The sequence below is a fragment of the Pangasianodon hypophthalmus genome, chromosome 8 (assembly GCF_027358585.1).
Source record: "Pangasianodon hypophthalmus isolate fPanHyp1 chromosome 8, fPanHyp1.pri, whole genome shotgun sequence".
In the NCBI taxonomy this organism is placed as follows: Eukaryota; Metazoa; Chordata; class Actinopteri; order Siluriformes; family Pangasiidae; genus Pangasianodon; species Pangasianodon hypophthalmus.
The window spans coordinates 19,621,044-19,643,096 of NC_069717.1; the positions used below are offsets into that span (position 1 = coordinate 19,621,044).

The window sequence follows — 22,053 nt, forward strand, 5'->3', positions numbered from 1 at the left end:
ATTAGCATCCAGCATCATAGCATCTAGTCAACTACATCAATGTAGAGAAAACTATCAAGAATTGTGCCAGTTTGTCATCTGGGGTCACCTTCTCATGCTACACAATGTAGTTAGCGCTATAACTCGTGTACGTCTGAAGATGGATAAGCCATCTGCCTGTAGTGTGGAGCTTGAGGGTGAGAGCCCCTGGCCCTATTTCAGTATGCTAGAGTAAGCAAAAACTATAACATGAGGTGTCTCCATGGCCTCTCTGGAAGGCATGAACTATATCTAAGTTGAAAAGCCATGTTTAGGTAAGTTGACATTATGCTAACATTAACTAAGCTAGTTTGTTTTCTTTGCTAATACCAGATTAAACTAGCATATATTCCAGCAGCTAACATAAATGGCTAGGCAGTAAGTTGAATTCGAGCTAATGGTAAATAAAAAAAAAAAAAAGATTTACATGATATTTTATTTCTGGTGAATTTATTATCAAACTACGTAGTGTTAGTCGTGCATATTGTGCATGACCAGCTCATAGGAAAGCAAATTGTGTTGATACCATTAGCAGGGTATGGCCAAGACTCTCACCTGGGTACTGTAGGCTTGTACCTAAAAACACCTGCTGTAACCATAACGACTAAGATGCTCACACTGAACATCTTTTCAACTTTAAAATCCTCATGCTTACATATAAGGCTTTGCATGGTTTGACTCGCCAGTATTTGGCTGAGCTTTTAACCCATTACACCCCCAAAAAACATCTTCTCCACTTTTCCAATTCAGGTCTTTTAACTTTAACTAATCAGACTCGTTTATGTACTATGGGTGATAGAGCATTTTCATCTAATGTTCCAAAACTGTGGAACTCACAGTTTTTTACCCTCTGATCTTAGAGAAGCCCAGTCTTTTAGTGTATTTTTAGTGTATCTTCTCTCCAAACTTATTTCTTTAGGCTAGCTTTTACTTGATGACTTTTTTATTATTATTATTATTATTACCATTACTGTTATTATTATTGAATTGTATTTTATTATTAGCTGTTTTTGATACATGGTTTTATACTTTGTTTTACGCTATGTACTTCTGTTTCTTTTTTCTTTTCCTATGTAAAGCACCTTGAGAGGCCTTTTAAAGGCACTATATAAAATATATAAAGGTTTTTTATTATTATCATTATTATTGTTATTATTCAACACACTTAGTAGTGGTTGACTACTAATTATAGTATACATTTGTGGAAGATTTACAATTCCACTATCTGGTGTCACCCAGAAGAGGATGGGCTCCCTATTGAGTCTGGTTCCTCTCAAGGTTTCTTCTTCATGTCAGCTTTTTCCCTGCTAATGTCATTACCGGATTGCTCATTAGGGATCTACATCGACATCCAGATTTCTGTAAAGCTGTTTTGTGACAATGTCTATTGTTAAAAGTTCTATACAAATAAAATTAAATTTAACTGAAATTAAGTAGTCCCCTTGGGGCGGTCAGAAGTGTTTTATTGCTACTAAATGCCAAATACCACAGACAGAAATACATCCTTCTCTTAGTGAGAGGGGCACAAGCTCCAGCTATCTGGAGGCATGAGGCTTTTCTCAAGAAAAGGCACCTCAACCTTTGTCACAGATGAATGGAGAGGTGTGGCACCCCTTGCCAGGCTACGTGTGCCTGTGGGATCTTCCCTGCATGTTGGAGTCCCTTAAGACCTCTCCATGCAGGCCAATGCATCTGTACCGTACGCATGCAGATATGAAATATGCATCACTACAGGTAGTTCTTTTTCCTGGTGATCACCTCAGCAAAAGGTTGGGAGAACTGCATGCTTTGGGTAACTAGTGTTCACTCTATGCACTACTGACCAGCTGGATCCAGAATAACCTTGTGGCCAAACCCAGGGTTCCTGCATAAGGTCATACGATTCAATTTTATTTATATAGCGCTTTTAACAGTGGACAGTCACAGAGCAGCTTTACAGAAATCTGCCTATTTAAATTGAAATTAATAAATGCATCCCTAATGAGCAAGCCAGAGGTAAAGGTGGCAAGGAAAAACTCCCTGAGACGATGTGAGGAAGAAACCGTGAGAGGAACCAGACTCAAAATGGAACCCATCCTCTTCGGATAATGTGATTATAAATAATTTCTATTATACTGTATACTATATAATCAAAAAGTGCAAATTGCCTTAACAGAAACTTGCATATGAGCATCATTACAGTTTAAACTTCAAGTCTATCATATCAAACTGAAATTATCAACCGTTTAATGAAGAAGACTTGAGTGTAAACTGTTCTTAGCTAGCCAGTCTTAAGGTAATGTATCCCACAGTTGTGTAGCAGGAGATTGACATCACAAAACACTGCTTGAATGCTAGTTACATATGTAAATGAGGTTCTGTGAACAACGGATACTCACCAGGGTTTCCTGTCACTCGAATCCAGGGCTGATCCAGTGAGAATAAAGTGAGAAGCTTTCAGGGAAAGATAGTACTGTATGTTATTGCAAGAACTATGTCATGCAGTCACCATGGAACCTTGTGGTAAGAATACCACAATGAGTGCTCATGCACACAAGATGGTATCCAGGTGTTTAAACAACACGCCTGCCAGTTATTCACAGTTACATACATAACTAGTGGTTTCCATACCTGTTTGTGTTGCTACCTGCTAGAATGACGATAATCTGCTAGAATGAAGCCTGTATGTGCTCTGGTTTATGTAACCCTAACCCTAGCAAGTATAATACATACAAAATAATATGAAAATCACGAAAGTAGTCACACAAAACCAGAATATTAAGTTGGAAACTAGAGTTGCTGTGGTTTACATAAACCTAACCCAAAACCTATCCCCTAGGCCAGGGCTGTCCAGACTTTTTTTCAAAGGGGGCCAGAATACTGCATTCCATTAGAGGGTCAGTCACCAAAATACTATTTATGAATTATGCAAAAAACTAAATATTTACATACATCTCAGGCGTTTCATCCTCTCAGTATGTCTGTATTGCCCATGAATTGTTATATAATGTCTCATGATACCGCAATAGTCTCTTGACATACGAGACACACGCATTTGCTATGGCTCTCGATGAAAAAGTATTCTTGTTTCCAGCTCTTTTAAAATCACCCCTTCTCACTGTTAACTTTTGTCTGTAGCCATAACTAAATGTCTTTCAGTAAATATATTGGTAGGTGTAGTCAGAGGAAAAAAGGCTCCAGCAGTTTAGCTAACTATGTTAGCACATTCTGCTGCCATCCTCAGGTAAAAGGAAAAATTGCAACATGTTGGCCAGTGGGCCGCCTATCATACATTTTAAGAAAGAAGCTGTAGGCCAAATAACATCTGTCTGTGGGCCACATTTGACCCTGGGGCAGGACTTTGGACGCCCCTGCCCTAGGCCTTTAGGAGTAATATAATCAAAAATGGTTAACAATCATAAAAGGAAACCGGAGACCATCAGATTCTAGCAGATACAGTACACAGAGGTTCAAAAGCCAATTGTGTTTTGTGTATACTATTTTTTAAAATGATTTTTAACAATTTTTGCATGTACTAAATGTATGATCTCAGATGCTAGGTTTGGGGTTTGGGTTACAAGAAGCCAGAGGAGACACTACTTCCAAACTTAAGATTCTAGTATATAACAATGTAAACACGTGTGGAATCCCATTTGTGTAGACCACTTGTATAACTTTCAACGATTTTAACATGTATTACACCTATAGGCCTAGGGGCCTGGGTTAGGTTTACAGAAACCAGAGCATGCACAGCTTCCAAACAGAAGATTCTAGCAGATGACAATGCAAAAATGTTTAGAGGCCAAATGGTTTTCATGTAACCTACTTTTATAATTTTCAACAATTTTTGCATATATTACATCTACATGCATAAGTGTTAGGGTGAGTGTTAAGGGTAAGGTTATGGAAACCAGAGCATATACCACTTCCCAATTATTTTTGCATGTATTATACCTATAGGCTTAATCGCTAGGATTAGGGTTAAGGTTAAGAAAACTAGAGGATGTACAGCTTCCAAACTTATGATTACAACGGGTATGAAGGCTAATTGTTTTCTGTGTACACTACTTTTGTAATTTCTACCATTTTTTCCCCCAGATATTACATGTAAAGTCTTAGGGGCTAGGGTTAGGGTTAAGCTTACAGAAAAACAGAGAATGGCTTGCAAGACTAAGATAAAAGTTCTTGAAGCTTATGAAGGCAGCTGTTCTGTGTAGACAACTTGTAAGACAAATTTTTAACAATTTTTTAATATATTAAACCTATAGATATAGATGTAGATATATAATGTGTAAAAGACATTAGAAACTGGATGCTTATTAACTTTCTCTTACTTAATTCTGACAAGACAGAAGTACTTGTACTAGGACCACATGCAGTTAGAAGTAAGCTTTCTGATTACGTAATAACTCTGGATGACCTTTCTGTTTCATCATGTGCAGCAGTAAAAGACCTTGGCGTGATTATCAACTGTAGTCTTTCTTTTGAAGCTCATGTAGATAATATAACTAGGATTGCTTTCTTTCATCTCAGAAATATTGCTGAAATAAGAAATATATTGTCACTACATGACGCAGAAAAATTAGTTCATGCTTTTGTTACCTCTAGGTTGGATTATTGTAATGCCTTACTGTCTGGATGTTCCAGTAGATGCATAAACAAGCTCCAGTTAGTCGAGAATGCAGCAGCGAGAGTCCTTACTAGAACCATAAGATATGACCACATCACCCATATCTTATCCACACTGCATTGGCTCCCAATCAAATTTTGTATTGATTATAAAATACTACTATTGACCTATAAAGCATTAATGGTCTCGCGACTCAGTACCTGAGCGAACTTTTGGTCTTTTATGATCCGCCACGCCTACTCAGATCAAAAGGTGCAGGCTATTTGTTGGTACCTCGAATAATGCGGGCTACAGCTGGGGGTAGAGCTTTCTCTTACAAAGCCCCACAGTTATGGAACAGCCTTCCACTTAGTGTTTGGGGCTCAGACACAGTCACAGTCTAGGCTGAAAACATATTTGTTTAGTCAAGCCTTTTGTGAATAGTTTTCTTAGGTACAGGGGCAGGTCTGGAGGGTTTCACAGGCATAGAGTGTTGTGGTGAACTGGGATGTTTGGATCAAACATCACTCAGGTTTGTTGACGGTGGAGTGGCTGGCTGCCTTATGTCCCAGGCTGCCTCATGTCTGTGTTAGCTTCTGGCTTTCCCTTTTAGTTATGCTGTCATAGCTAGTCTTGCACTCTGCATGCAAAGTACATCGTGCTTAACCATTAGAGGACAAAAGCTCACCTAACAATCTCTTCCTTTCTCTCTCTCCCTCACTCTCTGTCGAGCTACACATGCTACTTCTGAGATGCCAGAGATGCCAGTGATCCTGACCCCTTCTGCTCCTCCTCGCTGCCTGACCCATCCTGATGCCCTACTTCTGGTTGGAGTTCTCATCGGTTGAGTTCGCTCGCTGCTGCTGGGGGTGGCCCCATATGGACTGCCTGAAGAACTGTTTGGATTGCTGGGGATGGTGCCACCTGGGGGCTATGGCGATGGCATGGGGATCACATATGGGGAGCTGTACTGTAATGGCTTGGGACTGCGATTGCTGTAGTGGCTTTGGGGCTGCAGTTGCCACGAGCAGCTTCGGACTCAGGACTCCATCAGTGGACAGATTTTAACCAGCCGGACTTCTTGCAAAAACTGTGATGAATTTATTGGTTGCACAATTGCACTATTTGTCCATATAGTACACAATAATAGAAGGGATTTATTTATAATTGCACTATCCGTTGCACCCAGATGAGGATGGGTTCCCTTTTGAGTCTGGTTCCTCTAAAGGTTTCTTCCTCATATCATCTCGGGGAGTTTTTCCTTGCCACCGTCGCCACTGGCTTGCTCATTAGGGATAAATTCACAGTGATAAATTCAAATATTTACAATATATTTTTGTGAATCCATTTATTTCCGTAAAGCTGATTTGTGACAATGTCCATTGTCAAAAGCGCTATACAAATAAAATTGAATTGAAATTGAATTGAATATAGAAGGTAGGTTTAGGTTTAGGGTAATGGACACCAAAAAAAAAAAAAGTATATATATATATATATATATATATATATATATATATATATATATATACATATATATATATAAGATTTTTATAATTATTAAATATATAGGCATCGATGGGTAGTTTTATGGGTAGGATTATGGAAACCTATAAATATGTTTTATTGTTTTGTAAATTGTTTTTCATTTAAAAGTGTGCATACAGCTTCCAAGCATATGATTCTTGCACATAACAGTGTATATAGGTTTGCAAGTCAATTGTTTTATCTGTCTACTTTTGACAGTTTTTTTTTCTTACATTTATTTATTATAAAAGTAGTCTAGATGCAAAAAAATCGTGATAGGAATTCACAATCAGCATGGATTTCACAGTATATTTGTATACCTACATCACACACCAGCTCTGATATATGGCCAAAAGTATGTGGACACCTGACCATCACACCCATATGTGGTTCTTCCCCAAACTGTCGCCCCAAAATCTGAAGCACACAATTGTATCGAATGTCTTTGTATGTTGTAGCATTAACATTTCCCTTTACTGGAACTAAAGGACCCAAACATGTTCCAGCATAACAACGCCCCTGTGCACAAAACAAGCTCCATGAAGACATAATTTGCCAAGGTGGAAGAACTCAAGTGGCCTGCACAGAGCCCTGACCTCAACCCCACTGAACACCTTTGGGATGATTGGAACACTGACTTCGTGCCAGACCTTCTCGCCCAACATCAGTGCCTGACTTCACTAATGCTCTAGTGGCTTTGAGCACAAATCGCCACAGCCACACTATAAAATCTGGTGGAAAGCCTTCCCAGAAAAGTGGAGGTTATTATAGGTTTTTTATGGTTTATTATAATAGCAAAGGAGGGAAGACGTCTGGAATGGGATGTTCAACAAGCACATATGACTATGTTATGGTCAGGTGTCCACAAACTTTTGGCCATATAGTGTATTTGAATTCACCCTTTCTATCTTTTTTTCTTTCTTTGTTTAAATGCAGTAACTATGCAGTTTAGCTCAGAAGTAATAAGATGTCTTATTTTAAAAAAAGAAGCTAATAAATATTTCTATAAACAAAAAGTCAAGCTTACAGTCCATTGTTTATCTAGTCAGGCTCCCAAACTAATACAAAGCAGATGTGTTCCGGTTTGGTTTTTATGAGAAGAACCCAGCATTGTGGACTTAATGTATTTCTTATTCTTTTACCCCTACTGTTGTAAAGAAAAACTCCTAGATGTAATTGATTTTTTAATATATATTTTTTTTAATTTACTCTTTTCCACAGATCTGTTCTCATCCCAAGAAGTTACCTCTACCCAAGCAAATAATTACTGCATAAGCTGTCAAAAAAAACAAAACAAAAAACCATCAAGCCTATTTTGAGAAGTAATTTCCTCTTTTCAAAGTTACAGATAATGCTTACATCAAACTAACGAGACAATCTCAGTAAGGAATAACAAGAGATAGTATATTTGCAGCAGAGTCACTAGACAAATGAACTACAATGATAAAGCAGTTACCCTAGCTCGTAGCTTTGCTTAGACAACATGTCGCCAAGTGACTACATAAATCAGTGAGTGTGTCAATAAGGTTAGAATGAGTAACTGAAACAGCCACAGCATTTCAAGGATGATTTCCACAAACCTGCTTTATTGGAAACTTAATGCACTTTCACTATGCAGCCAAAAAATAGGCAATTTAAATTAAATTTACAAAACTAAATGTTTATCTCTTTTCAGCAATATTCAGCAATATTTTTGTCCTTTTCCAGGAAGCTAATTTGGACGATTCATTAAGTTATAAGCACTGTACAGGAGGGCTGCAGAAAGATGCATCATTAAAAAAGAATGGATTATATTGTTATAAAACTACTCCATTGCAGTATCCATGCAAATAATGGTGATTTGTCTGACCAGACTTAGTCCAGCTTAATACAATCACTGTCATTGTGTCTGCACTTCACAGAGTTATAAATGCATTTTTATGGGGCAACTTGTGAATAGGGAATATAAGAGGACATGCAAGCAGTCTATTGTGACACTGTAACCCCTGAAGTTCCACTGTTTGGGTCACAGGTCACATCAGTGTTCAAGCTTGTAGTTGAAACGCTAACGTCCTGAGCATGTTCTGTAGCTGAATATGACAGTTCGTTACTGCGTGCTGCTGGTTTGCTGATCCACATGGGGATGAAGATGTTGGATGAGCAGTGCTCACTCAGGTACTCGCCCCCTTTCTCTTCATAGTCCTGGCGGCTGATCCAGCCATGAGATCCAGCCGCGTTCCTTAAAGCCCACTCACGCGCCCCAAACCAGGCATCCAGAGACGGCTGAGATGCCAACGTGACCTGGGAAAGACAAAAAAAAAAATAAAAAAATAGTTTTTCTTGCTGTATAAATCTTAATGTTAGTGAAATTCTTTAGTGACATAATCCTAAACATTGGGACTGTTGTGTAAATTGTCTGATGCCAATATTGAGAATTATTAAGTTAAGATGAATTTAGGGTATAAATTATGTTGCCATTTTAAAAGCATTTTGCCATGTACATGAAGGCTGGCTCATTCATGGATATGTACACTGGTGGATGCTGGCGCGTGTTCGAACAGTGGGAAATAAGAGAGAATGAACCCCAGAGAGAAACTCAGAGATGCCAACACAAGACAACAACAGACTTTTACCACAAAGACCTTATCGTATGCCAGTGGCCTGGACGATTCAGTGAATAAATGATAAAACATCTACTGTCTGAACTGACATCTAACTGAAGTCCGCAAAATTTTTGAATTTATAAGCAACTGAGTGTATAAGCTTGTTACAAATTTTACAAAAATAATAAATTGCATGTACATTACAAAAAAAAATAGTAGTCTCAGGTGTGCAGTTTTATAAGGAAATGAGCTGTAAGTGTTACTGAGCATCTTGCAGAAGCAGCCACAGTTCTTCTGGAGACTTTGACTGTCACACTTGCTTCTTATTTTTGCAGCAAAACCCAGCAGCCTTCATTATGTTTTTTTGTCTGAAAAGTGTCTCTTATGTAATATGCTGCTTTCTTTACTGACATACAAACATTTTTCTGTAACATTTAATTTTGTGCTGGAAAACTAATGTTTGGAAATCTAAAATGTTTTTGTACTGAATCAGTAATGTAGAAGTCATAAAATAAAACTCTATAACAAAGTTTGTACTAAAAAAAAAATAGGGTGCCTAAGACTGCAAATTAAAAAACAGTACTACAAAGCACAGTGTATGACTTTATCTCTCTGTTACCTTAAAGTGTGACTGGAAGGGCCTCATAGCAAGCAGTTCTCTCTCAACTCTCTCTTTAACTCCAGGGTAAAGGAGGTTTCCTCCAGTCAGATAAACGTTTTCAGCCAGCATTGCCTGCAGTTCTGGAGAGTACCTGCACGACACAAATGCAGTGCACTTCTGATCATCTACATACACACACTTAAGCTTTTCAATCAGCTATTTTATGTATAAGCTATATATAATTGTAAGCTACGATTCAACAAATTACCAACCAAATTCAATAAACAAACCTAAAAAAAAAGAGGTAACATCATATTTCATTTAAACAGAATCAGAAAATAAGAAGAACACATATTTTTTAAGCCTAATTTATCCATCATCTCCTAAAGAAAAGACAGAACCAAAAATAGAGCTGAAAAAAAGTATTCTATCCAATATTTAATCCTTAAATGAAATATTTTGGCTTGGAGTGAAAATCACAAAATGGGAAAGTGAGAAGCGCGAGACTGCATGTGATTTTAGTTATGACTTGTGATTAGACATGGATCTGTCTCCAATAACCTGACTGGATTTATAAAGCTGAAAGAGAATAGACTCCTAGTGAGAAACAGTGCCCTCTGGTGGCCAGACGATTTTTAAAAGAAACCAATTTTGTTCCTCACTGTAAATCATATATTAATTATGCACCTTTTAAGGTTAAACAGTCAACCACTAAATTATTTATTTAGTGATCTACATGGGTTCCTAAAAAGAATGAGCAGTGAACAATCCCGAGCTGCATCTCTGCAGAGCTGATCCTCTAGCACTGCTCGACTGGTTCCACTATCTCTTAGGGTACAAGGAAGGCATGCAGCAAGACTTTTCTGTGTTCTGGCGCCTAGGTGGTGGAATAAACTTCCCCTGGATGTCCGGACAGCTGAGTCACTGGTAGTCTTCATACGACGTCTAAAGATTTACCTCCTCATAAAGTCTTTGTATTGTCTGAGTGCTTGTCACTCTATTACCTCCTCATCAGAGCTTATAGACTGATGGTACTCTTAGTCTGTAACCTAGCGAACCAGTATCAGAATATATTTACTGATAGAGACTTCAAAGCACTTCTGTAAGTCGCTCTGGATAAGAGCGTCTGCCAAATGCATAAAAAAAGTAAACGACAATTTTAGACTAATCTTCTTTTGAGACTTTGAAGCTGATCAACCTGATGCCAGGCCAGAAATGTAAGAAATGAGCTCACTGTTCTAGTACAAACTGTAGTGCTTCAGTAAGGCCCATCTGCTCTTCACCGATAAGATAAGGACGAAACAGGACCTCTGGTGCCCGTAGTCTCTCAGTTCCCACAAACAGCTGGTGGTACTCTGCCATGTTAAACGCTGGCTGCAGACCAAACATGAGGAGGGAGTAAAAATAACCTAAATTAGTTCAAGCATAATTAACGATAATTAATAAGCAGAAGGAAGTTTTGGAAATAAACTGGAAATAAGGTGGAGCTTCAGGCATGGTCTTCTGGTCTTCTGTTATTTCATAACTTTGTGTAAAGAAGTAATATTACTTCACCTGGATATTATCAGCTTTTTCAGGTTCAGAGCTCTCTTTAATTACATCAACCTCCATGTCACCTTCATCCACAGACTGCTCCAACTGCTCCAGCTCTGTAATCTAAGAACACAGGATAAAAACAACCACACACACATACCTATTAATCAGAACTAGATCATTACACAGCACAGACTGTCTCAACTCAAACAGGAAGCTACAGTATTTAGCTTTAAATTTCTTTTCAAAGATGTTCTGAACTCACATTTCAAAATGTGCACTGTTACATCCATAATCACTTATATTTCTTTACTCTGAGTGAATAACAAGTGGATATCAATGATGCCTAATCAACCTTTCGGCATTTTTCTCTCATTTCTCTCATTTCATTGGGGAAAGCGTCACAAGGGTTTATTTCCATTCACGTATTGTTTTGTTTTTGTCATGAAAAGAAATGTATCAGTAAAATGAACACTGCCCACAGATTGATCCTGAGAGTTTAAGGGGTTAATCACAACAGTCCTTGATAAAGCCAAAGATGTCGCACGAGATCTAAAACAGGGTCCATGCCCATTATGATAATGCATCTATGTTTTACTAGCTAATAGGTAGAAAGCAAATGCCTTGGGAATTCACATTTGGTTTTACTATGTGAAATACAATCATACCACCATGAGGTTAATATTTAATACCCTCCAGAGTTACACTACATGTACACTACACCTAAAAAATTGCATTCATATGTCCTGGACTTTAATAAATGTGTTCGAATGAAGCTTGTTGCGGTAATATTGTAATAATGATACATTATTCTTTTCACTGAAATAAAATATAGACCTTTTTGCTTTGCTAAACATAAAATATTTTAACAAAACAAAATACGTTAATATGTATAGCATTTAAAAAATATAACTCTAAACGCCGGAGGTCCCAATACTACCTGCTGCCCACTCTGGACATCTTTAACTGCAGTAAAACATCGTACATCATGAAATTTATCACTTCGGTGTCTAATTCAGACTTCCTTCAACATACGAACACACACTCACAGACCACATATGGATATATACCTCTGCTCTAGCTAGTCTGTGCTGCTCCACACTCAGACTGAGCTTGTGGATGTAAGACTGTAGTTCCTCAGCTGAGTCCATGTTCAGCTCCATCAGTCGTCGGTGAAATTGCTCCACTGCGCCCTCCTCCAACAGCTCCTACATAGAGAGAGAGCAGAAAAAGGAAAAAGTGTGGCACTGTGAGAATAGAACAGGGGCTTTATTTCTGGCCATTTCTCTGCAGGGCTCAGCATGTGTGCTTAACGTGTACCTGCACCATAAGCAATGTGTGCAGTCTCTTCTGATCTTGCTGCAGTCTCTCTTCTCTGTGCCGATTGCTCATCTCCTCGAGCCTGCGTAGCTGCTGCACTCGTTTCTCCTGCCTCTCCTCCACGCTAGCGTACATCCCTGCTACCTTCCCCGAGAATGGCAGCTGCATGCGGTGAACCTCAGCCTCGTAAAACTCAGCACTACGCCACTTCTCCAGCTCTGTATAGGGAAATTTCCAGAATATCAGAGTTTCTTTTAATGCCAGGGCAGCTGTTCAATTGTGGACTTCATTTATACAGTTAAAATCACCAAAACCTGAATCTGTGATGCTTGATAGAGAAAAATTTCCTTCAGTAACTATGAATTCTATGACCCCTATTGTCAGGTAAGTGTTGCTAATGTTAATGTTTAATGCATTGGAAGATGGGTATGTACAGCAGGCTTTACCCTGCTGGTAATCCACAGCGACGTAGCAGTGATGATGCAGTAGCTCCTCCATACGGCTGGGTGTGATGGCTGCCTGATGAGCAGGATATTTCAGCTGGAGGAGTCTCTGCATATACGCCGCAGCATGGCTTCCTCCGACATTTATTCGCTTACAGTTAACAGCGTCCAATCTGTATACACATGCACAGTAATGAACAATCTGGAAAATACATCAACAACGATAATAATAATAATAATAATAATAATAATAATAATAATAATAATAATAAGGGATGCATAACTAGCATTTATCTCAGACAGAGTACGAGTACATGTTTTTTTGTTTTTTTTTAACCAACAGTATTGGAAAGAGACCTGATACCAGTATCAGTATCAAGCCAGCAATAATAATAATTATAGTATATTATAGTAATGTAATATTATTAAAACTCAATCATGAGATGAAAGGGTCTCTTGTGCTGTGACATTTTTGCAGTTGTTGGTTGCATTTCAATTCAATGACGTATCAACATTAAGACATTTCACAAGTGGACTTTATGGCAAAGAAGTGAAAATGTCACTTAAAAGAACATGGATATAGTTGGCAGGTAACCTTCTGACCTATGAAAAGTAAGCTGATTTTTACTACATGGCTGTGTATGCTATGGGATTGCGTAACCCTGTAACCATCATACTGGGCTATGGGTCATTGATGGGGATAGGAGTCTTAGTGAGCGGAGCAGAGGGTTGGGTTTGGTTGGAATAAAAGGGTTAGCTGATGTACACATAGCCCTATTTGAAATCAGTATGTGGTATTACTTGATGACACCTACTTCAGTAGTCCTACACAACTAAAACTGGCCAAACATGATAACTTATCTCTTAAGTGAACAGAATAATGTTAGTTTTCTTTCTGCAGTCAACATCAAGTACACCAGAGAAGCTGTAGGTGACCATGAATCTAATCATGAATACAAATTGACATAAAGGACTGACTTGCTGTCCTATGTGGGTTTGAGACATTTGTCCCTCTGACATCTATACTGCTGAAGTACACAAATCTCTACCTCTCACCGTAATGTTTATACATAGACAGTGACGACTATCTGTTTCTGTGTTTGAGCTAAAAGCTAAAAGGCCTGCACTCGGTAACAGGGCCTCTAGTGGATGAGCAGCTAACTGATCAGCAGTGAAAGAAAGCTTCTTCATATTCTGCGAAATGCAACACGCACCCTGCCTCATAAGCTAAATCATCCACTCAGTGCTCAGTTGAAGAGCATAGTTGAGACCGACTTTGTCTGGATCACCCGTTACACAGGGTGTGAAAAAGTTTTGAACCCCGTGATTGATAATATTATTATTTCAGCATACAATAACTTTCTGACATGAGATTTATTCCACAAGCTCCTCACCACAATGCCAAATCATGTCTCTGGTGCTCCCAGCAAAAGTGTGGGGATTCCAGTGGTGTGGGAAAATCGACAGGGGAGGATTCCATGCTAGGATCTAGATAAGTCTAGATAACAACACTACCAGATAACTGCTTAGGTCATGACTTCTGAATACTTCAAATTCAGTACCTAAGAGACCACTGCATATACAACAGGGGGTATCAAGCAAGCTGTCCAAACGTTACAGCAATACATGAGCTCAGATTTTTCTAACATAAAAGCTATGCCTGAACATAACAATGCACTAAAAAGGCTTTGATCATGTTAGCATAAAGCATAATGTACTGAGGGAAACAACTCAAAGCTCTGCACCTGCCATTGATGAAGGGCAACACGTGAGAACAGTGATATCCAGAAGACAACACCAAGCCTGTGTGAGGTTTATCGAGACTGCATTGTGTGCTGTTGTAGTAGAAACTGAACAGGCTGTCAACACCATATGCCACCCGAGGAACTCCATAACACTCAAACAGCAGTTCAGACATCATCTGCCGGCAGTGAAGTGGGTTGCAAGGAGCCTCAGTGAAGACCAGTGGATGTTCCACATGACCCTGGTTACGGAAAACACAGATATTTAGAACAGTTGAGTCTTAGAGGGTCTTCAGTCACCCAGCTAATGTTGCACTGTGTGGTAGTAGTAGGACAGGTGAAGTGGCATAACATTTATAATCAGTTCTGATGTCCTTGGTGTACAGGAATACTACAGGTACACTACAGCTATTCTTCAGGTATACTACAGCTATACTTCAAGTATACTACAGGTATACTATAGCTATACTGCAGGTATACTACATGTATACTGCAGGTACACCACAAATACTACACAAATACTACAGCTATACTGCAGGTATACTACAGCTATACTACAGGTATACTAAAGATATACTACAGATACACTACAGCTATACTACAGGTATACTAAAGATATACTACAGGAATACTACAGGTATACTAAAGATATACTACAGATATACTACAGGAATACTACAGGTATACTAAAGATATACTACAGATATACTACAGGAATACTACAGGTATACTAAAGATATACTACAGATACACTACAGCTATACTACAGGTATACTAAAGATATACTACAGATATACTACAGGAATACTACAGGTATACTAAAGATATATTACAGATATACTACAGGAATACTACAGGTATACTAAAGATATACTACAGATATACTACAGGAATACTACAGGTATACTAAAGATATACTACAGATATACTACAGGTATACTAAAGATATACTACAGATACACTACAGCTATACTACAGGTATACTAAAGATATACTACAGATATACTACAGGAATACTACAGGTATACTAAAGATATATTACAGATATACTACAGGAATACTACAGGTATACTAAAGATATACTACAGATACACTACAGGAATACTACAGCTATTCTACAGGTATACTGCAGCTATACTACAGGTATACTACAGCTATACTACAGGTATACTAAAGATATACTACAGGTATACTACAGGAATACTACAGGTATACTAAAGATATATTACAGATATACTACAGGAATACTACAGGTATACTAAAGATATACTACAGGTATACTACAGCTATTCTACAGGAATGCTATATATGTATAAACAAGCTCGTGTCTTACCTCTGTTCCAATGCCGAGGTGAACAAAGATATAGTCCAACATGAGCTCTTGGATCTCAAAATTAACAACAACATTGCGGTCGAACTGACTCTTAAGCAGCCACCGGAGCGGCTCCAGATTCGGGATGTCATTGCCGACCTGCGTTTCACTCCGCGCTGCTCCTCTGCTTCTCGCCGCCACTGATTTAAACAGCAGCGCCGGAAGTGCAAATTCTTCTCCTTTACAAGCCCAACCGGCTCGCGTCTGGAAAGATCCATTATCCACTACTATCGGAGCTGGAGACGAGTGTAAACATTCGGGCTTTATTTCGAACACGGGGTCAGGGGAACATTTAGCGTCCTGAAACGTGAATATTTTGCAAGGCGGACTGGCGGCGGACGTCATTTTCAAATGGGTGTCACTTCAAAATAGATCCGGAACGTTTCGCGCCTGCGTTTAATGTTCCGCGTAGAATGCTGTGTTGTTCTCGGTGTGTAACACGAGAGAATAATGGCCAAAATATGTGCCTGCATTTAAATACACTGTGCGTGGAAAAATCACACGGTTCAAGGTCACTGGCAGGGAGAAGTGCCCATAAAAGCCGACCATGACTATCTTACTCTCTCTGAAGATGACATCCCACCATTTATAAGGGCTATATTTATCAAACCTAGCTTTGCAGCTGCATATTTGTATCGGATCGTTAATAAGTATTGACAAAAGGAAATAACGACAACCACAAATCGACAGACTGAACATTCTGGAAAGTAAAATGCAGAGAAGACGAGTTTATTTTAAAAAGATGCAGACATATCAAGAAAAACCGCACCAGTAATCTGACGTCACAATATTTTTTTTTTTTAGCTCAGTAAATAGCTCCAATCTGAATAGAACATTACTGTGTGTATGCATTGTATATATATATGTGTATATATATATATATATATATATATATATATATATATATATATATATATATATATATACACTATATTACCAAAAGTATTCGGTCACCCATCCAAATGATCAGAATCAGGTGTCCTAATCACTTGGCCTGGCCACAGGTGTATAAAATCAAGCACTTAGGCATGCAGACTGTTTTTACAAACATTTGTGAAAGAATGGGCCGCTCTCAGGAGCTCAGTGAATTCCAGCGTGGAACTGTCATAGGATGCCACCTGTGCAACAAATCCAGTCGTGAAATTTCCTCGCTCCTAAATATTCCACAGTCAACTGTCAGCTTTATCATAACAAAATGGAAGAGTTTGGGAACAACAGCAACTCAGCCACGAAGTGGTAGGCCACGTAAACTGACGGAGAGGGGTCAGCGGATGCTGAAGCGCATAGTGCAAAGAGGTCGTCGACTTTCTTCACAGTCAATTGCTACAGAGCTCCAAACTTCATGTGACCTTCAGATTAGCCCAAGTACAGTACGCAGAGAGCTTCATGGAATGGGTTTCCATGGCCGAGCAGCTGCATCCAAGCCACACATCACCAAGTGCAATGCAAAGCGTCGGATGCAGTGGTGTAAAGCACGCCACCACTGGACTCTAGAGCAGTGGAGACGCGTTCTCCGGAGTGATGAATCACGCTTTTCCATCTGGCAATCTGATGGACGAGTCTGGGTTTGGAGGTTGCCAGGAGAACGGTACATTTCGGACTGCATTGTGCCGAGTGTGAAATTTGGTGGAGGAGGAATTATGGTGTGGGGTTGTTTTTCAGGAGTTGGGCTTGGCCCCTTAGTTCCAGTGAAAGGAACTTTGAATGCTTCAGGATACCAAAACATTTTGGACAATTCCATGCTCCCAACCTTGTGGGAACAGTTTGGAGCGGACCCCTTCCTCTTCCAACATGACTGTGCACCAGTGCACAAAGCAAGGTCCATAAAGACATGGATGACAGAGTCTGGTGTGGATGAACTTGACTGGCCTGCACAGAGTCCTGACCTGAACCCGATAGAACACCTTTGGGATGAATTAGAGCGGAGACTGAGAGCCAGGCCTTCTCGACCAACATCAGTGTGTGACCTCACCAATGCGCTTTTGGAAGAATGGTCAAAAATTCCTATAAACACACTCCTCAACCTTGTGGACAGCCTTCCCAGAAGAGTTGAAGCTGTAATAGCTGCAAAAGGTGGACCGACATCATATTGAACCCTGTGGGTGAGGAATGGGATGGCACTTAAGTTCATATGTGAGTCAAGGCAGGTGACCGAATACTTTTGGTAATATAGTGTATATATATATGTGTGTGTGTGTGTGTGTGTGTGTGTGTGTGTATGTATGTATATATGTGTGTGTGTGTATATATATATATATATATATATATATATATATATATATATATATACATACATACAGTGCAGACACTTTTTAAAATTTTATGAAATTTTATATATATATACAGTGCTGAGCAAAAATATTAAAAAATGCTTTTTAAAAAAATACTATAAACAGCAGTAATAAATGAAACAAAAAAAATCTATCTATCTATCTATCTATATCTATATATATATATATATATATATATATATATATATATACATTTTGTTGAATTTTGTTTTGATGATAAATTATGACTGAAAAGACTCCTTTTCAAAAAATCTTTTGTCTGTATAAAACATAATAAAAAAACTTTAAATAAAAGAATAAATAAAAAAATAAATTAAATTGTAATGAATATAATAAATTCTTATATATATATATATATATATATATATATATATATATATATATATATATATATATATATATATATATATATAATAACAGATTAATTATCAATTAATATTAAAAGCACTTGCTTATGGAAATTGGATAGTATGATTGTTTATAACTGTCACCTTGTGTAACTCACCACTGTCGCTGTAATCACATCCCCGGGTTGCACACCCTTTTATAATGAGGCATGTGACTGTGCTCAGAATTAACCAGCCAAGTACTGTAAGGATAGTTTATTTTACTTCACAGGTTCCTAATAATGCGAAATCTATTTAAAAATTATTTTTGCTATGCAGTATTTTACTTATACCTATAATTGCATTTAAATTATTAATGATTAAATGATTACAGTAATAAAAAAACCACGAAGTGCAAAAATGCTAAATGACATTATTGACATTTAGTACCTTAGTGATAGCAGCAGTGCATTTCTTCATTTGGGGCTTTGCGTATTCTCGGTTCATTGCTCAAGCAGAAAGATTTAGCTCACAGCGACATTCATGAACAGAACTAGGTCATGTCTGAGATGACTCTCCCTTACACTACCCAGTAGGCATGAAGGGGCAGTAGGCTGAAGAAAACACATGCCCACACATTAATCATACAGATGGAGCGAGAGAGAACAAGCGAGAGTAGGATTATGTCATATTTCTATCCCTGTCTACGCCCTTTCTGTACCTGTATTCTACAGTGTGTGGGCCTTGTGCAGATGGTGTGTCAATTATCCCCTGACCCTCACCTGTACTCTCACACTAGGGGGATCTCTAATACAGTGTAAAACATATGCTATAAGGGCAAAAGTAGGTGGGCACCTGACCATCACACCCCTATGTGCTTACTGAGCATTACATTCCAAAACCACGGGTATTCCAAATCCCTCTGCGCCTATAACAGCCTCCAATCATCTGTGAAGGCTTTCAATAGATTTTGAAACATGACTGTGAGGATTTGTGCTCATTCAGCCACAAGAGCTTTAGTGAGATCAGGCACTAATGTCGGGCGAGAAGGCCTGGATTGCAGTCAGCGTTCCAATTCATCCCAAAGGTGTTCACTGGGGTTGAGATCAGGGCTCTGTGCAGGCCACTGGAGTTTTTCCACACCAACCTTGGAAAACCATGTCTATATGGAGCTCACCTTGTGCACAGGGGCGTTGTCATGCTGGAACAGGTTTGGGCCCTTTAGTTTCAGTGAAGGGAAATCTTAAGGGTACAACATACAAAGACATTCTGGCCAATTATGTTCTTCCATCTTTGTGGCAACGGTTTAGGGAAGGCACTTATATGGATGTGATCGACAACTGTCCTCATACTTTTGGCCTTAAAATGTATGTGCTCAGTATCTTTAACTATAGGCTATAGTATTAACATTACACAAAGTTATACACCAATTGGTGAGTGAATATCAGTGACACATAAGAGTGAATGGAGAAGAAGGCACCCACAATTAGAGTCCATTTTTTATGATGTCCACCTGGCTTTACACCCAGTGGACCATTTGTCCTGCTCTCCTTTTAATCAAGGTTAAAACTATACCCAGGATTCTGTACCCAGGGTTACAGGGGCCTTACTGTATATAACTCTAGGTGGAAGCTGTTCCACAAATGATGTGCATCTCATCAACTAGATCTGGTGGACTGCCTGATTCCCAAAACATTATCCTTTCAGGGACTGTTAGACTGCAGCAAGTCTGAATCTACACTAAAGTTGTATATGGCAGGTATTACAGTTTGTTACAGCACAATGGATGGCATTTCTCTGGAGACTGATCAGGTTATTATGACCTTACTGAAAGGGCACCTCAGGGTGGGATCTCGTCCTTGTGCTGGAGTGCCTTAAGATGCTGAACTGAATAGTGTCTCTAAGATCACTTCAGCAAAAAGTCAACAAAGATGTTACTTTATCCTTTAATGAAGTTGTTACTTTCCCCTTTAATAGTAAATCAGAGGCACATAACTGTCTCAGGCAGGTTGATATGCACAATAGATTCTACTTTCAAAACACTTCTGTATTATTAAGGAGACAATCAAAATGGCACAGATAATATACATCAGGGCCTACCTTGTGTGTAGGGACAGCACACAACTCATCTCACATTCTGAAATGTTCTTCCACGAGTTGTTTGCAAAAGGCCCTTAGTTTGGAATGATACAAAAAATGGCTGCCATGAGAGTTCCCTGTGCAGCTTCAGTTATTACATTTGGACAAAACAGAGTATGGAGCTAGCTACCTATCTAGAATATGAGGGTAATATGTAGCTACTACAGTAATTGACCTGTTTCAGTCATTTGACTGTCATTGACCTTTTTCTTGTAGCCACCATAATTATGACCATCATTGGCACCAATAGTGGGAAATGCAAGAACATCAGAGAAGTTGTTGTTGTTCCTCGTTTAGTTGCTCCCATTAGGGGTCGCCACAGCAGATCACTGGTCCGCGTATATTTGATTTGGCACAGCTTTTACACCAGATGCCCTTCCTGACACAATCCTCCCCACTTTTATCCAGGCTTGGGACTGGCACTGAGAGCGGACCGTAGCCCGCATCCCCAGTGGCTGGGGTTGGTTCCCTGGCCAGGAATCGAGCCCGGGCTGCAGTGGTGATTGCGCTGTGGCCTAACCACTAATCTTCCAGGGACCCCAAGAACATCAGAGAAGTGATACCTAAAAAAATGTTGATTATTGGTTTTGATCCATACCAAGTCCCAGGAAAAATATATACAGATCTGTAGTCAGCACAGACATTGACAAATCTAACATTTGCAGACATTTACATATATTTAAACCATCTTTAAAGAGTACAGAAGCCTGTCACTGGATGGGTTGACAAATCAGGTTGAAAGATAAAATGTTTCTTTTTGTTTTTGAAAGCATTGTGTGATAAGCTTTCTGCCAGTATGCTGGAAAAGTGGTCTACAGACAGACTTTTAGCTATTGCTGCTGTTTCTAGCAAGCTAGGGAAGAGTTTCGTGGTTAAATCGGTTAAAAAGGGATAGGGTGGGGCAATCAGTCTTCATACTTATGATACAAGGGAGAGAAACATATATATCGTAATATAACTATATATCATAACTATCCAATAATCCTCATATGATTTGATTATTGTCCAGCCACTGTTGTCCAGATTATTGTGTTTATTACTGATTATTATCCAGGCACTGATTGTGTGTGGTTAGAACTGAAATCAGTAATGTGTCTGGCAACTTATCACCACTCATAAAAACCATAACGTTAGCATTATTCCACAGGTTGTATGACAGTGTTGATGCCCCTTTGTTCATCAGAGCACCTGCCCCTGTAGAGCTTTCGCCACATCCATGTCATATTTTATTTGAGAATGCATCCAGGAAGTCATGTGATCACTTAATGTCTCTAAAAAGGCTTATCTAAAGCAATGTTGACTTATTAGTTTACTTATTAGAGCAGGAAATAAATATAACAAAGCTTAAGTGTCCAGCATTACCTGAAACGTTTACCCTACATATTAAGCTATGTTATGTTAGTTTTCGGATAGTAATTACTGCCACAATTATTAGCTCCATGGCAACAATAAAAGGACTATCACAGCCCCCAGACAGATGCACTTATACACACATGCACACACTGATACACAAGCTCTCGTGCACGCTTATTCACAAATCCCACCCCGCCTCCTCATCCCTAAAGTCTGCTCTC

The 22,053-nt window shown here is 38.9% G+C and overlaps 1 protein-coding gene across 1 annotated transcript; it reads right to left on the reverse strand.

The window, feature by feature from the left end:
* Positions 1 to 7,687: 7,687 nt before the first annotated feature.
* actr5 (actin related protein 5) lies at positions 7,688 to 16,144 on the reverse strand. The gene is made up of 9 exons (XM_034306332.2): positions 15,685 to 16,144; positions 14,355 to 14,593; positions 12,613 to 12,782; positions 12,167 to 12,384; positions 11,917 to 12,054; positions 10,868 to 10,969; positions 10,548 to 10,687; positions 9,332 to 9,464; positions 7,688 to 8,410 (listed from the first exon to the last, which is right to left on the reverse strand). Exons 1-9 carry the CDS (start codon positions 16,066 to 16,068, stop codon positions 8,096 to 8,098), a joined length of 1,839 nt encoding a protein of 612 aa, XP_034162223.2. The 5' UTR covers positions 16,069 to 16,144; the 3' UTR covers positions 7,688 to 8,095.
* Positions 16,145 to 22,053: the final 5,909 nt, after the last annotated feature.